Consider the following 17028-nt stretch of genomic DNA (forward strand, 5'->3'; position numbering starts at 1 on the left):
AATAAGGTTCCATTTTTTTTTAAAATGAAATAAAGATGCCCTGAAGTGGACAGTGATTTCATTTGGACAAAAAGAAACTTGAAACAATCTTAAAAACAGGCGATTGAAATACTATCACAATTCAAACCTGGCAACCTCTCTGTATAATTAACTTTTCTTTGGTGTACAATTACAAGAATAATACCCCATTCACACCAACAAGACATGTTGAGTTAACCTGGGTTTAACAAAATGAAAATCAGTCATAGAGAAATGGTCAGAAACGCAGGAATCGCTTTTACATGAGATTCAGGTGAGTTTCATGCAATACACCCTTTGTTCTGTGCTAAATTTGTAGTCGACAAAAATCAGTATCCATCCATTAATTAAACATCTTTAAAACATGGATAAGGATTGGTGTGAACGGGGCATACGTTCACAAGACCAAGCTTTAAAGTTTATTTACCTGAAAGGCTTTCATACTTAAATATTGAGAGGGTGCTTTAAGGTCTGGTCATATATTGAATTCACAAAAGCATGAAAGAGCATTATCCCGTTTTAGTAAATTTTCAGCTCCGACTATTGCATTTCTAGCTTTTTGATTGGCTAAAAAAATTCCGACTATGAGACAGTAGTCGAAGTTTTACGTCATATGGAAAATAGTACACCAAGATGCTCTTTCCGGACGCTTTGTAAAATTGTGAAAATAAAAATCGGCGGCAAAACCCGGTTCGAGAATTTACTAAAACAATTATTCCATTCGCCCTTGTTGGATATGAAGTGATTATAACCAACTCGCGCTACGCGCTCGTTGGTTATTTTATTACTTCATATCCAACTCGGGCTCATGGAATAATTGTTATATAGTTTTATGCCCCTCTGCGAAAATACACAATTCGGCTTAGCAATGAAATGCAGTTGGCTCACTTGGTTGAGCATCTTGACTATCCTGCGAGAGGTCGCGAGTGCAAACCGAGGTAGACTCGGAGTATTAAAATAATTAAGTAGAAAATGCCGTTTTCGTAATTCAATCTGCAAGTGGAAATAATTTTTGGATAAGGACGATAAACCCTAGTTGAATTCTATGGGACGTTAAAGAACTCACACACTATTGACAAAGAAATGGAATGGAGTTCCATTGACGTGGTCTGGCCGCAGGTGACATTAAATTATGTCAACAAATCGCACTCGAAGAAAACTTAACTGATTTGTATGATAATGTGGAATTTTAAATAGTTCTTGCTCACCACCTACGAGTTTGCACTATTTACATTATTTTACAAATTGAATAGAAGTATAATCAACTGGCAAGCGGATAAAAATATACAATTTAGAAGGTTCCGTATTTGACATTGCGTAGTGCCCAAAGGAACAAATGCTTTTAAGTTGGCCACTACGACGTCAGATAAACAAGGGAAGTATTATGATCAAGGATGTGGCAAAGAGAGTAGAGAGAAAAAAAAATGAAAAGATAACGTCATCAGCATCTTTTCCCTTTGGTTTCATAATGGAGGGAAGTTAAGAAAATACTGAAAAAGGCATTTTCTCAGATCAACCTCGTTACCAGGGTAACTCTTCTCTCCCTCCTTGGTCGTTGAGAAAGGAGGCAGAGAAGAGAGACCCTGGGAACGAGGTTGTTCTCACACTAGAGGAAAGTCGATGCAGGAGTTGCGAGCAAGCACAAAAGTACAAGGAACTTTTTTCAACGAAAATGACTTTGTACTGAGAAAATACTAGTCATTATTAGATCTCTCAGATAGTACGCGCGCTGTAATTGGCTAAGTTAGCGGGCCGTATTCTACAGTACGGCAACAAACAACAGTGGACGAATCACGGGGAGACCGAATGGAGTAAACACTAAACGATTCAATGTAATTAAACCAAAACTTCAATTCCTTTAGCAGAGCGGGAGGGAAGCGAAAAGTGTGAGCCCAACCCAACCTAGACTCTATAGCTATAGCCTAGGCTCTATAGCTATAGCCTAGTCAGAAGAGGGGAAAAAGGCCCAACCGCCAAGGAAACCGAAATAATGGAACCGGCGATCCTGGCTAATTCACGGTAGGACAATGAATTGACTTGAATGGCGAAAGCTAAAGCTTGCAAACTTTCTTCTTAGGAATCCGAAACGTCATAGAAAAGGCGTCGATCACAAACCCTAGCCACTCGCCCACTTGCATCGGAACCCAGCACGACTTCCCCTCATCAACAAGGAGCCTGGAAGAGTCAAGATCCTTTCGCTGAGCAAAAGCTGCTGCGACGTCTGATGTCCTATCGGGCTGACTGCCGTCGTCGAGATAAACAAAAGATTTATGCCCCATAGATCGTCAGCGATTAACTAATGGACGCAACAATAGCGAAACAAAAACACGCACTGCTGAGACCGAAGGGTAAAACCGTGAAAGTGGAATACTTAAGTCCGCCGCTTGAGGGCCAAGCAAAACCTAGATACTTTTGGTGTTCCGGAAAAATATCAACATGGTGGTATCCAGATTTGAGGTCCCAGGTAAAGAACCAATGCCCTTCCTGACTAATCTGCGAGAGCGAGCGAAGGTCCTCGTACTCAAACTAAAACGAACGAGACGGCAATAAACGTACCTAAGATCGATCACCCAGCGAATTTTCTTGTCCTCCACAACCGTCAAAGGGTACTCAAAAAGGAGACTACTATGCTCCACGATACAGCCATTGTCCAAAAGCTTAGAAATAGCACGAACAACAAAGTCGTGATGCCTAAGAGCCGACGAATATAGCTTAAAAACACAGGGCTGGATAACTGACAAAAGGAAGTCGATAGCCATAGGAAAAGGTATCGAGAGTAAACTGAGGAGCGTCTAAGGTGGATGCTCAAAAACTAACGGAGGAATTTAAACGGCCTTTAACTCCAGAACAAACATTGCCGAAACAAAAATCATCCCAAAAACCGATGGACAGCAAAATCACACTCAGTGAAGAGTGAAAGTCCTCTCCTGCATCTAGTCGGGCACGGCGCGGGCTGGTCTCTGAAGAATCGGACGACTTTAAACAAAAAACACTAAAGGGGCCGAACTCCCCGCACTATAGGAAATCAAAACAAAAAATATTATAATCAAACTGATAGCTGGCAAGGGCCAAACAATAAATTAAGCAAAAACTGTGGGTAGTAGGCGTACACAGACCCGAAGGATGAATACGAATGAACAAGACACTTATATAACCATATGCAAAATACTTAACACCGCTTAAATACCAGGACACAAACAGACATCATAATGCACCTAATTAACCGTATAAGATCGTGCAGAAAACAAATATCTGCTGAACTGCGTACCGCAGACATTTTTGAATTATATTAGATAAATCGCTGTCGAATACTTGAGGGAAAATTCTGATCGTTTATTGAAAGTAACAATGAGAATTCATGGAATGAATATGTGGAGTGACCAAATATGATATTTACGGTCTCCGGCTTTGAAAAATGAGTGACATTTTAATCATCAGTTTAATTTTAGATTCAGTAGAGGATAGAAGTTAATAATAGGACAGGCCTACTCTCGGCGGTGAAAAGCCCTGGAAACGAGGTTGGGATAAATAGAGAAGAATATTTTGCTCAGCAATAAAGTTTGAAAGTAAATAATTACGTGGGATGCCATAGGTAGACCGAAGTTAGGATATCGCGCCCCAGGAGCGAATAGGTTTCCTGCTGATCCATCAAAGCAACTGAGATCAGGTGATGCTTTGCTTTACATTTAAAAATTTCGCGTGATTATGAAAATGGCAGCCACCTTTGACCACATGAAGCAAGACTTTACTTTTTTAGTTCTTTCATGGACACTGTGGATGAGACATTGTGATGAAACAGATGTAGACAGAACTTGCGGTAGTGATTTCAAAGTTCGCTTAAACACCTAGAAAAAATCGAAATTAACTGCAATGAAGTTGATCAGGTACAAATGTGTAAAGGAGAGAAATATTGTATGTATATCAAATGAAACCATGTTGTCTCGCAGTGATGAGCGCAAATTTCTATTGTGTCGAGAAGCCTGAAAAATTTTCAGGACTTCAACGGGATTTGAACCCGCGACCTCGCGATACCGGTGCGATGCTCTAACCAACTGAGCTATGAAGCCACTGACGTTGGGAGCTGGTCACCTCTGAGTTCACAACTTCCCGTGATAAGTAATTATGAGTGAAAGATATATACGAAATACATCATATATTGCACTGCGGGTATGAAATCAAATGAAACCATGTTGTCTCGCAGTGACGAGGGCAACGGGAGGACTTCAACGGGATTTGAACCCGCGACCTCGAAATACCGGTGCGATGCTCTAACCGACTGAGTTATGAAGCCACTGACGTTGGGAGCTGGTCACTTCTGAGTTCACAACTTCCCGTGATAAGTAATTATGAGTGAAAGATATATATGAAATACATCATATATTGCACTGCGGGTATGAAATCAAATGAAACCATGTTGTCTCGCAGTGATGAGCGCAGATTTCTATTGCGTCGAGAGGCCTGAAAAATTTTCAGGACTTCAACGGGATTTGAACCCGCGACCTCGCGATACCGGTGCGATGCTCTAACCAACTGAGCTATAAAGCCACTGACATTGGGAGCTGGTCACTTCTGAGTTCACAACTTCCCGTGATAAGTAATTATGAGTGAAAGATATGTATGAAATACATCATCCCGTTGAAGGCCTGATTTGATTTGATTTCATACCCGCAGTGCAATATATGATGTATTTCATATATATCTTTCACTCATAATTACTTATCACGGGAAGTTGTGAACTCAGAAGTGACCAGCTCCCAGCGTCAGTGGCTTCATAGCTCAGTTGGTTAGAGCATCGCACCGGTATCGCGAGGTCGCGGGTTCAAATCCCGTTGAAGTCCTGAAAAATTTTCAGGCTTCTCGACGCAATAGAAATTTGCGCTCATCACTGCGAGACAACATGGTTTTATTTGATTTCATACCCGCAGTGCAATATATGATGTATTTCATATATATCTTTCACATTGTATGTATATATATAGTCTAATAAATAGCATTGAATCCCAAGATTACTTCTGGGAAAATTGTTTTCTGTATCTAATATTTCGCGGCATTTCGATTGCGAGGATCAGGAAATCACAACAACATGCACGGGCTGAGAAGCCGAGACGTTCGCGGGAGTGAATCGAGTTCAAGTATTCATTTTCCAGAGTCCAGTCGAAGCTGGGTGATGAGCTAAGGTCACAGTTCATTTCACAAAGTATGCTTTCTCAGGACACTGAATACGAGGAAAACACGAGCAACTCCTGGCTTTCACGTCATGCGAGTATCACATAAAGAAAAAAATAAAATCGCTTACCATTAAATAAATCAGGTTAAGAAATTGAGATATTGTAGAAGGGTAATAAATAAACAGCGTGTTAGAGTTTTAGGCTGTGCGAAATTCCAAACTCCGGTCTTTCGGCAAAGGGTAACACTCAAAATTATGGAGGATCCAATCAGCCACGAACGTCTATGGCGAGTTGCAAAAAAGACTCTGGAGCTGTCATGACATGAGCACAAAAACCAAAGTGAAGGTTTACTCAGTTGCAGTCAATCCCTTGCCTGCTCTACTCCATCAAGTGTACCACTCTTTACCGCAGGCACATTAAGGCTCCGACAAGACTCCAGCTGCGCCACCTACACTCCATTCTTAATTTTTCAGGTGGCAAGACCATAATCCAGACGTTGAGGTACTGCGCCTTGCTCACACAGTCAGTGTTGAAGCCCTAATAACCGTTTTACAGCTTCACTGGGCAGGACATGTATGTCGGATAGCCAATAGCAGGCTGCCAAAAGCTGTGTTCTGCTCGGAATTACGCCAAGGTAAAAGGAGCCATGGAGGGCAAAAATTGCGTTTCAAATATGTCTAGAAGCGGCACCTGAAGAGGACAGGCATCCCACATGATACCTGGGAGAAGGAGGCAGCTTAGAGAGTCAAATGGTAAGGACTGTTGAGGACAGCTAAGTTAGCCCTAGAAGAGCAGCGCCAGCAAGAATATCAGCGTGTACTTGTCCGGCGTCACTAGGCAGCTACTTTAAGCACTTTCCAATGCAACAATTGTCAACGTTTCTGCAGAACCTGACAAAATTTCTTTCTGCTTAACTTGAAAACATTCGCATAGACACTTCTCTTAGCATATTGGTTATTCAGAACTCGAAAACACAAGGCGAATCGATATTTTCGTGTACGTGACATGTTTCTCAGAAGCAATCCAGATGTCACGCATTGTCAAAAAAATTGAAATTCAAACTGCTCTATTGTCAAATCAAAGCATGCTACCGAGCTGAAAATAGGCCAGCAGATAAATCTTTAAATTTCATTTACGCAATGAAGGTAAAAACTCAAAAAAATTTAATTTATTTTTTCTGACTTCACGTAAAAACAATAAAGCAGCCGGCTTTCATATTTTACCAAATATAAAAAAGAAATCAAATGCAAATAGACATATTAGACCAGCAATCTTTGGATGTTGTCCTTCAGTAGCATTTTGACTAAAAGAATAAAAATACTGATGTGGCCTTGAACTATTGTAAAATACTAAAACACTAAAAGTCCGAGCCTCCGCTGCTCAACGGTATCATCAGGGCCGAACAAGATGAAATAAAATATTCCGCGAGGGCCGAATAAAAAGGAAAAAAAGGTGTCACTATACTAATGAGAGAATGTATCTGTGAGATGATCCAGTGTGAAAAGAGAGGCATTTGAACGATAGGTCAGCAAATTCGATACATTCTTCTCGGGAGTTATAATAAGTGTTGGCTTGTTTCCTTATGTAAAACGCTTCAAATAGGCGTAGGTTTTCAGGGTTGTTTTTCTGGTACATGTACAATGATCTGAACTTCAATGCCTTTGTAATCTTTGTTTTGGCTATGGTGATATGTTTGTTTATGGATGAATTTTCGCGTTTGAGATGTTCTTTCACACGGTCGTGGATGAAACGAATGGTGCTCCCGATGTTGTGTTGGTTACAGTTTTTGCATGTAATCTGGTAAACAGCGTTTCTCAATAAACACGTACAGCTTGGTGTGGACGATGGGGCAATTGTTTCTTGTGCGGCACGTATGCCCCGTGATTTTGTGAGAGAGGCTTTTCTGAGGGTGTATGACTTGTGTGAGATGCGTACAGGTATGCCCTCTTACGGAAGATGTTAGTGATCTTGTTGTCTAGCCATTAGGAGATGTAAGAGATCTCCAGGTATGACCATTCTGTGTTGGAAGGGAGAGAGTCTTCGCGACGGTTCTGGAGTTGTTTTGTGAGGTGCATGCCGCTTTCTGAGTATCCGTTTAGACGGAGGATCTCGTCAAACGCACCTTGGTGTTTTGTGTTTGTAGCTTATGTGGAGCATTGGTCCAGAATACGTTTCCGCTCGTTCCGAATGAAACTGGTCTTGGCTTTCTTGGGAATAGCTGATTGATGGTGTTACAAACAATGGTTTTTGACGAAGCGGCCGATCTCCAGTTAGTATTCCAAAGGAACCTCACCTTTTTAAACTCGCATTCTTCAAAAAGCTCCAGCAAAAGTAAATTCTGATGGTATTGCTGTGCTGATTGTTTCCATTTGCAAATTTAGTAGCATTAATAATAAGAAATACCTCTATTTCTGTTTTTACAACAAATACCTGCTAGTTAAATTACAGATTCATCTTCCTGGTAAACTCTCGTCATTTTCCGAATTTTACCCGTAATTGTAGTTAACTGTAACTAGACAAGTCGTGTTAACTGTTTATGCATCCCGCGGATACGCCATTATAGGCGTCTTGTTCAATGAAAGCTCAAACAAAGTTTTCACTGAGTCTTGTGTTATGTTTCTTTGGTCATTCCGAGTCTTTTCTCGACCGCCGGTTAGAGAGTAAAAAAAATTGACCTCGTCTTGTTCTAGCTGGAGCTGACGCCAAACCAGTGAAATTCCCACCTAAAAAAACACTTGCATCCGACCGATTAGGGATGTCGCCATACCTTAGCCAAATCTAAGCTTCATCTGTTGAAAGTTCACCGAGAAAGGCGATCCTCAAACCCATATTAAAGCTTTTTCAACATTATCGGTGCAAGAAACCAGATCAAAGGAATTCGAAGCATTTGAGTCTATTCGAATCTACCACTGACTGGTTTAGCGTCAGTTCCAGCTTCAACAAGACAAGGTCACCCGCCTACGGCTCGGTGTTGCCTGCCTTGTCGAGAAAAGATCTCGCAAAATGAGGCGTAAAACAGCTCGGAATGACCAAAAAAAGATAACACAGAACTCAGTTGACACTTTGTCCTTAACTGAATTATTAGCTTTCAAACTTTATTGCCGAGCAAATCGCAACCGCCTTAATATTCTTTTGTATTTATCCTTCTACAGGTCTATAACACACCAACAGAGGGTGATCCGCCTGTGAATTACTGTGACGATGTTGATGTATTAGTATATGCTACACAAGTGAATAATGCCCGGGGGGGGGGGGGTACTCCCTTATATGGGCTGGAGGGGTACTCCCTTATATGGGCTATATAGGTATGTGCGGCCCCAAAGGGTAGGGTTTTCCCGCCATTTTGGTCATAAATAGGGTATCCATTTTTGCACTCTAGTCTTGAATTCGTTTTTTATTTAGAAGCTACTTCTTTATCGTGTAACCTACCTAATAAAAGCAGATAAACATTGCCTTTAACATTGGTCTGAACTAGGGAGATAATTGATAAGGCAGGTCTGCACCAGGGTATTGGATTTAAGGGTCAGGTCATAAATTGGGTATCAAATTTTTGGTCAGGTCATAAATAGGGTAGGGTAGGGAAAATCCCCCCCCCCCCCCCCTGTCGTACAGCGGATCGTATTGTGGAATACGGCCCGGTAAATTATATAGCTAATCATAGGGTACGTACTATCTCTATCTGAGAGATATAATAATAATTTTCATCAATTTGAACGGTGTTCAATGTTCGGCTTATAACTTAATTGGCTATTCGTGTGCCGGTTGCTGTTTGCTCCTCTCTGATTTGATGATAAGAAGTAATCAGCCAATCAGAGAGGAGCAAATGAAAGCAAACTGCGGCCGGCACATGGAAATCCACCTACGCATATTGGAGCTTCGAATGCTTGATTTTTCGATATTATTTGAGGTCTTGCGCTTCGAGCTTTTGACGGATTTCAGATATAATGGTATGAGAGGAAAACTCTAGGTTTCAGCTTTCCTGGTGCGTGATTTGATACCTGTGCGATGGGGATTTGTTGGTGACAATCGGCTTGGTGCTGGAGCGGTTCGAAATCGAGCTTTCCACCCTTGTCTTTCTATTGGTACGCTCAGGTGAACGTCGACCACAAACCCTTCAAATCACTAAAATTCCTCGTTTTCTCCTTTTCAGCCACAAGGATTACCATAAACAACACTTTAGGTGAAGTTCTTAGATTTTTATGGACTTGGATTTTATGGAAATTATGTGACAGATTTAGATATTAACAGCCGGTCACACACTTTGTCCAGTACTCCTGTGGTTTCCAGAGACCCTCCTACCCCGCCGAGCAAATTCCCTATGTAAGGCGGGGCAAAAGGGAGTCCAGAAACAGGTGTAAGTGCATAGCAGAGAGACAGCGGAGGAAGGCTTGATTTTCGACTTGTCTGACGGGTTAAATTTCCATCGCGCAGACACCAAACATGCAGTTTCTTTTCGCACCAGAATAAAAATTATCTTAATTCCGTCCTAAGCTCGAAATGTCAGGTCTCAAATAACATCGAAAAATTCAACAATCCAGGCTCAAAAACCGTGACTAGGTGTGCAACCTGGCAATCCTCAGGTCGTCTGGTCCTACGAAAAAGGTAACCAAAATATTTATCATCTCCGTAACCTAAAGGCCATTGTTCTATAACGATCAGGGCCCGGTTGTTCGAAAGCCGATTAGCTTAATCCAGGATTAGCGTAAACTTTTGTTTCAAGTTTTCAACTTTTTGGTGAAAGTTTTTTTCGCTTAGTTTTGTTTTTCAAGATTGAATTCTTCTAATGTAAAGTTTTGCTAATTATCAGCGTTGAACAGCATTTGGGAGTAGAGAAATAAACTCCTTGGTTAATTTTTAATCTGGGATTAGCGTTAATCGGCTTTTGAATCAGGAAGATGTGCGATATTTGCCCAGTTCAAGGATTTGTAATAATAGTGTTTGCCAATAACGGTGACTCTGCACAGCGTGTTGTGGTCAGTGCCCTTTTCCTTTCACTAGCTGCTCATTCCGATATGTTTCAGTGCTGTGGCTTTTGTTGTCGCTTTTTATGATGCAAAGGCAGTTAACAAAGGCAAAGGCGACCCTGGCTGACAAGGCTACACTACCCCACAGACTGGCAAACCCGGCAAGGTGAACGGATTACTCCACCTTCCATGCTAACATCATCAAATTACAATGAGAGATTATATGTAGACGAGGGATACCCAACCTAGACGGGTTACCTCGACTGTGTTTTCAAAAAAAGAAATTGTTTTTGAAAAGTTTAAAACTTGGAATATTTCATTCGGCTCAATCGAACTTTATTAGCTGAAAAACATTAAAGTTAAGAAGGCTTATGGCAGTCCATCATGGTCTCGAGAAGACACAAATCAGCTCATTCGAAGTCATAAAGTCATTGTATTTAATTATTGAAAAGAACTTTTGTGACCTCTAAATCCCTCACTTTTCGTGGCTCCAAGTCCGTTAGATGAGGCTTGAATGTCAATTTTTTTCGTAATAACGATTCATTCTGTTTCGCTGGAATCTACCGAATTCACTCCAGTCTCAAGTTCTTCTCTCCAGTTCTCTACGCCAACAAATTGTTCACCACGGATGTGATATATTGGGTCACATTAGGACAAATGTGACCTCGTAGTTTATCAGTTCTCGTAGCCTGCTATTGTTTGGTATTGTAAGCAGCTTCTATTGTTTTGAAGTCTAAGTCATTGTTTCAGTTGCTTAGTCTTCTGTTTTTGGCTAGGGTAGCGAGCCAATCACATTTTACTTTACGAGAGCTGCTACATCACCCCCATGTTAATATTTCCGTACGTCTGTTCAGTACTAAATGTGGTAAGAGGAACTGAAAAAGTGGCACACGAGGTGATAGCCGACTCACACAGGTCAATGAACTGACTTACCTTTGGGACCACCCTCTGCAACACAAAACGCTGAGTTTCGATCTGAGAACCTCATTCCTGAAAAGGACGCAGCAGGACTTTAGTCTCAAAAGAAACTGTGGTGCTGCTGTCGGTGGGAAAGTGAAACACAGAAATGACTTTATCAACTGGGTTGATATGGTGAATTGAACAATGTAGAGAAATTTGAAAGCTGACGTTTCGAGCATCAGACTTAACTGATTAGAGTGTAATGTGAAGTGCTAGGTTTCTACCCAATATGAACTATGTGAGCGTTAGCCTTACTAATGAGAATGAATGGGCCCACACAAGGACAAAGAAAAACTCTGACCAGGGTGGGAATTGAACAAACGACCTTCGGGTTAGGGTACCGCTGCTCTACCGATTGAGCTACAATGTCAAACGGGAGCAGGCCATGGGAACTGAAGATCTTAAAGTCACAGCAATGAGCATCAGCCTTCCTCAGAACGAATTAGAGATTGGAATTAGGGTTGTTAGCGTTTCGTGTATAGTTAAAGATGAAACTACGCTGTTGGTGGGGATATGGCAACGTGGATTACAAGAGTTGGGTTACAACAGAAGCAGATGACCTTGAAGCGTGTAACTTGCAACTCTTTTCCTTGGAACAAAGCAGGGGATTTTTGAACACCGGTTTTATGCCCAAATATGGACAGAAATAGGATCGATGCTGCTCTCCCGGGAAATGCACGAGCTACGTTACCTTCAAATACGGAAATTTGTAAAGCTCTGAACCAGAGTTAAACGCGTCAAGGTCATGAGCTTCTGGTTACAAGAATTGGGTAATTTCGTGGGGAGTGATCATGAGGGAGCGGTATCTGTTCGGCATCTTTTCAACTTTCCTTTCCGTGTTGGTGTAGAAAAAAGGCCGCCGACCACCATGTATTGGCTAGAATGGGTGTCGAATGATTGCTTTACCACCACTCGCAGATGTTCGCGAAAGCAGTCTCCCAGTCTCCTCCATGTTTCGCTGATATATATCTTTTTCCATAATGTGCATGTTAAGCAATAGATAGCATTTGCAGAGGTTCACGTGAAGCGGTCAACGATTTAAGAGATCACTTAGATCTTAATTTTTTTTCCGCATTGTGGATGAGGGCTGGGACAAGTTTTACTTCGAGTACGCACGCATTTAAAAGTGCACGGTTAGTTATCAGGTTTTAGTTTGCTTATAACCAGAAAGTTGTCTATGTTTTAATCGTGTTTGAATGAAAAGAGTAGAAGCTGTGAAAAGATTTTACTCGTTTCGTCGTCATTTTGGAATAATCTGAAGTTCATAGAAATGATGTTTTTGGTTACAAGATTGTGATGGTAAAAAGTGAGTGTGAATGCTTACCCTAACAATTCAAACGTCAAAGAACTCCATCCCCTATTCTTAATTCCTTATGGCCTTCGACGTTTATATTATGCAGTGATGATTCAGATATCCCCGACAAATCAGAGGAAATGTGCCAGTTCTTTGAGAAACGTGGTTTCCCTGACGCTGTTGTCAAGACCGTTCCACACCGTACCGAAGAAATTGATCGACGGACAGCACTGCGAACGTCACAGAAGGTAGACACCGCTCGAAACGTCAGATTTCAAATTTCTCTACGGTCGTCAATTTACCATATCAATCCAGTTCATAAACCCATTTCTGATGAGGACCACAGAGGGAGTAAAGAAATTAGGCTTGCCTTACAAACTATGAAATCCACAAACTTTCCAGACTAGATGCCAACAATACCGAATAACAATACTGGCACGAAAGAGTCCGTAAAAAATGGAAACGAAAAGAGAACATACACTGTCTTAAATTTCATTCATTGCATCTCATGCATCCGTTGTGAACAATGTGATAAATTTGTTGACAGAACTTCTCGTTCATTAGAAACTAGAATCAATTGTAATAATATCTTCGAAGAATAGACCTCTTTACAGTGGTATGCTTAGTTACCCGGCCCTTAAATGAAAGTGAGGCTGATGATGACCTTGTTATGATACAGACCTCCCCCCTTTTCTTATGTTAATGATCCATGGATGTTGTTGTCATTCTAATCAGTAAGCATTTACATAAGAAAAGCAGTGAGGTTTCTATAAAACAAGGCCAATTCCAGCCTCAATTTCATTCATAGACCAGGTAACTAAGCACAAAACTGTAAAGTGAACTATTCGTCAGCCATTCATGAACGATCATGTAAGCTCAAAGGATATCAGCGACGTCCAGTAAAACAAATTTTAAAGTTATTGCCAGGAAAAAACATGTTCAAACATCGTCAAATTAAAGGGAGGCACTTGAGGTCCGGTTAAGAAAGTCCCTTCCTAAAGAGAGAAAATGGCCCCGGATTAGGGGACATGTACAGCACTATTTCAGTCCCCCTCCCCACATCCAATGGAGACAACACTACAAAGGTCAGTCGATCGGAACGACCTGTCCACTAAAAATGTTTCCTTTGAGCTCCTCTTTTTTATTAACAATTATTCTTACACACCATTCTCAAATAATAATATTCTACAAAATGGGAACTTTTAAAGTTTCATTTTCCATTTTCGTCCTACAATTTGAGAATGCGAAACACGAAACATATGTTTTTCTACCGTGAAGATATGTCCTATAGTTTCCTCTACCTCTGATCGAATCGTCAGAGCTTTCAAACCAAAGTAGAAAATAAATTTAATTAATGGCTTGGACTTGAGGTGCGGAAACAGAATAATCACTTGTTTATTTGAAATTACCATCTTTTTGTTCGATGATTAATAAAGGGCGACTTAAGCCCCATTTATACAAAAGCGTGGTCGTCGTACTAAGCGAATTTCATCTAAAAGTACCCGTCTTCGTATTACGCCGCGATCAAATGTGACTGATACATATCTAGACCCTGAAATCAAAGTTACGGTTCCTGTTTGGTACCAGTCCATGTGTGTCTTCCTGTGAACACCTATGACTCGTGAACCAACTGAAATGTCCTTCATTTCCGGTATTTTATCAATAACAAGCACTGGCTCCGTTCTATTGTAACTGCGAGTCAGGGCCTTGTCCACATAATACTCCAGGACAAAATCCACGTGAGTGGCGTTCAGCTTGGTGATGTAGACCAGGTAGTAGTTTATGATGGAAAGTGCTAACTTGCGCTCCCATAATCCCCAAACTACTGATCCAACATGAATGCAATCTGAACAAAACAAAACAAAAAAATTCTTAGGTATAAGCCACATACATTCAGCTTAATTTAAATGCAAGCAATAAAAGGTTAAAATATAGTAGAGGGAGCCAAAGCTAACAAGGAAACGACAAAGAGCCAAACGGGTAGTTTCGGTAAAATACTTGAAAAATGTTTTTAAGTGCAGGTAAAACTTATTTGTTTTTCCTACGGGAATGCGATCATAAAGTAACGTAATCCCTCACATTTCCAAAAACCTATTTTAGGCAAATAGCAAAGTGTTATGAAGCTAGCTGTTTCGGTTCATAAAATTTGCACGCTGATTCAACGAATGAGTTTCCAGTCCCTTCCGTGATAACCAGAGAAAAAGAAGAGGATAACATTACCAGGCTTTGGTTCGCAGCCATATAATTCCATTCGCAAGCAGACGGGTGTGGAATCAAAGCTTGGGTAAATCCTTACAACGTCAGTTACAAACGGTTCTTTTAAGACGTATGTTTTAATTGTGTAGTTGTCTTGGTTCCCTTCAATAGCCTGATAAGAAGTAAAAAATGAAAAAAAAAATTAAACGACGATTAGATTGATTGTGTTATTAAAAGTGTAATGTTTAAAATGAAAAACAAAAGTTTCCAGTAATGGGTCTTAAAGTTAACTTCGTTTTGTCTCAGTAGAGGCCAAGAGATCTAGTCCAGTTTAAAACAACGGCTAAATGGATTGGGAAGACATCAATGATCATCTGCGGCAGTCTCGTCCTCTACTCTAATTAAACCCGTTTCATGTATGATCGTTCAAAAACTAGTTTTAAAATCGACCGTATTCATATATGGTTTCGAAGAAATTATTATTTTGTCTTTGTACTGATCATCCTCACTAGCCTCACTTTGGAGCAAACTTGAAATTCTTTTGAATTTGTTCGTGCTAACGAGGCCAGTGAGGATGATTAGCACAAAGACAAAAGAATAATTTCTTGGCCGCCATTTATAAATACAGTCTATGACGCGGACCACTTTTGCTTCAGTGAAATTTACCTGGGAGGGAAAGACTGCACGCGAATAATCGAAATAATTTTGAATTGATATAATTGTTTCAATGCGCCCACCTGTCTAAATGAAACTAAGTTACAAAGGCTCCATGATTGACGTTTGTATGTTATCACCTCTGAGTTGGAACACAAATATATTTCACTGTGTGTAACTGAATAAGAAGATACTCCAAAGAATCTGGTGACTCAATTCCAAAACATTTCAGTTTTATTCGAAGGCTACATTCCTACCTCTGCTGTTTCGGATTCACTGTAGTAAATTTCCGTTCTGGGGCCAGCAAAGAAGCTGATTTTGTATGTTTGTACCCAACTGATGAGACCGTTGTAGGACTGCCCTCCCTGTGTTGCTACAGCTGTCAGTTTGTAACGTTTATCGAGGTCAATTTGTAAGTAGGTTTGCTTTGTTGCACACCAAGAGAATTTTCCATTAAGCCTTGCATGATTGGGCGAACTATGGGAATCAGGTGACGTGATCCTTGAATCGGTGATGAGAGAGTTTTCCATACCAAGTGGGTTTCTGCAAACTAAAAGGAATGGCATCATTTGACTTAATTCCGCTCTAGGAAATTATTACAGATATAACGATATTGTTGATAATTACTATAACACGACAAGCCAATGATAACGATACTGATGCTGATAATAAGGACTTTAAGATTGGAAGACGAGAACGACTACGAGTACGCGTTTTCCGTACTCTCTGGCTATGTTCAAGCATGTTATATATACACGAATCTCTGTCTGATGCCCTAAAAGCACAAAGCATACTTTGGAAAACTCTGGATACTCGATATTATATACGACTGACGACGATATACATTTCTTTGATAATTGTGTCGATATCAGTTCAAAAAATATAGAACAAGAGACTGAAATCATCATGATCGTCATTGCTTTTGTTTAAGAGATCGTCAGACCTTTGCAAACAGGAGCTGTGTCCGTCCATTTTCCATCAATGCACGTTAAATGCTTTAAACCTTGAAGGTTGAATCCATCATCACATGAAAACGAGACTAACGTGCCATGTTTAGTCTCGGTGCTGTTTGCTTTACCGTTTGAAGGGATTAGCAAAATAGGACAGGACGCTGAGAATAGAGAGCCAATAGATATCGGTTAGATAGATACTGTACTTTAGATAGTTTATTTAATATATACACGTGGCTGAATTACGTATATACGGCTACAATAATTATAAGAAATACTCCTTATACTTAAAACTCATAATGCATATGTAATATTGTAATATTAAATAATAAAATCTAAAAGATAAAATCGAATCAGGTGGATGGATGTTAGGAAAAAAAAAAAGCTTACGTACTTACGGCCGGTTATTTACTTGGTGGCATTAAAAGGTCTTGATAAATAACCATTTAGATGTAGAACTTAACAAAAAGAAAAGAGACACTAAGTTAATTACAAGAAGTTTCAAGAACATCTTGTCCTCATTATCAAGTGAACGGAAAAATTCACGTTTGGAAAAGGTTTGATTTTAAACTTCTTTCCGACCGAGGCCCTCTTTGCCCTTTGTTGGGAATTTCTTGATTAATTTACATGAACAGTTTCGCGCCTAGGGAGTCACTTTGAATGTTTAAAGGTGGTTTTTCCTTTTGTATGAACAACATTTCATACAAAAGGCATTTTCTTAAGACTATGACGTTCTTAGTCAGATCCCTTGGGATAGTTCCATGTTTTGACATGTAATGTTTATAAATGGAAGATTGCTTGTGTTTATGTTCTTTAACTCGCTC

General features: G+C 40.3%; 1 protein-coding gene across 1 annotated transcript in view; it reads right to left on the reverse strand.

Annotated features, from left to right (window-relative positions):
• Window positions 1-17028, reverse strand: part of LOC137991756 (sushi, von Willebrand factor type A, EGF and pentraxin domain-containing protein 1-like) — a 64243-nt gene that overhangs the window by 11886 nt on the left and 35329 nt on the right. The window contains exons 18-21 of the mRNA XM_068836791.1: window positions 16198-16365; window positions 15512-15804; window positions 14625-14772; window positions 13864-14250 (exon numbers count right to left, since the gene is read on the reverse strand). Coding sequence (XP_068692892.1) covers window positions 13864-14250; window positions 14625-14772; window positions 15512-15804; window positions 16198-16365 — 996 coding nt within the window. The remainder of the gene's footprint in view (window positions 1-13863; window positions 14251-14624; window positions 14773-15511; window positions 15805-16197; window positions 16366-17028) is intronic.

This window comes from Montipora foliosa, chromosome 2 (assembly GCF_036669935.1).
Source record: "Montipora foliosa isolate CH-2021 chromosome 2, ASM3666993v2, whole genome shotgun sequence".
Taxonomy (NCBI): Eukaryota; Metazoa; Cnidaria; class Anthozoa; order Scleractinia; family Acroporidae; genus Montipora; species Montipora foliosa.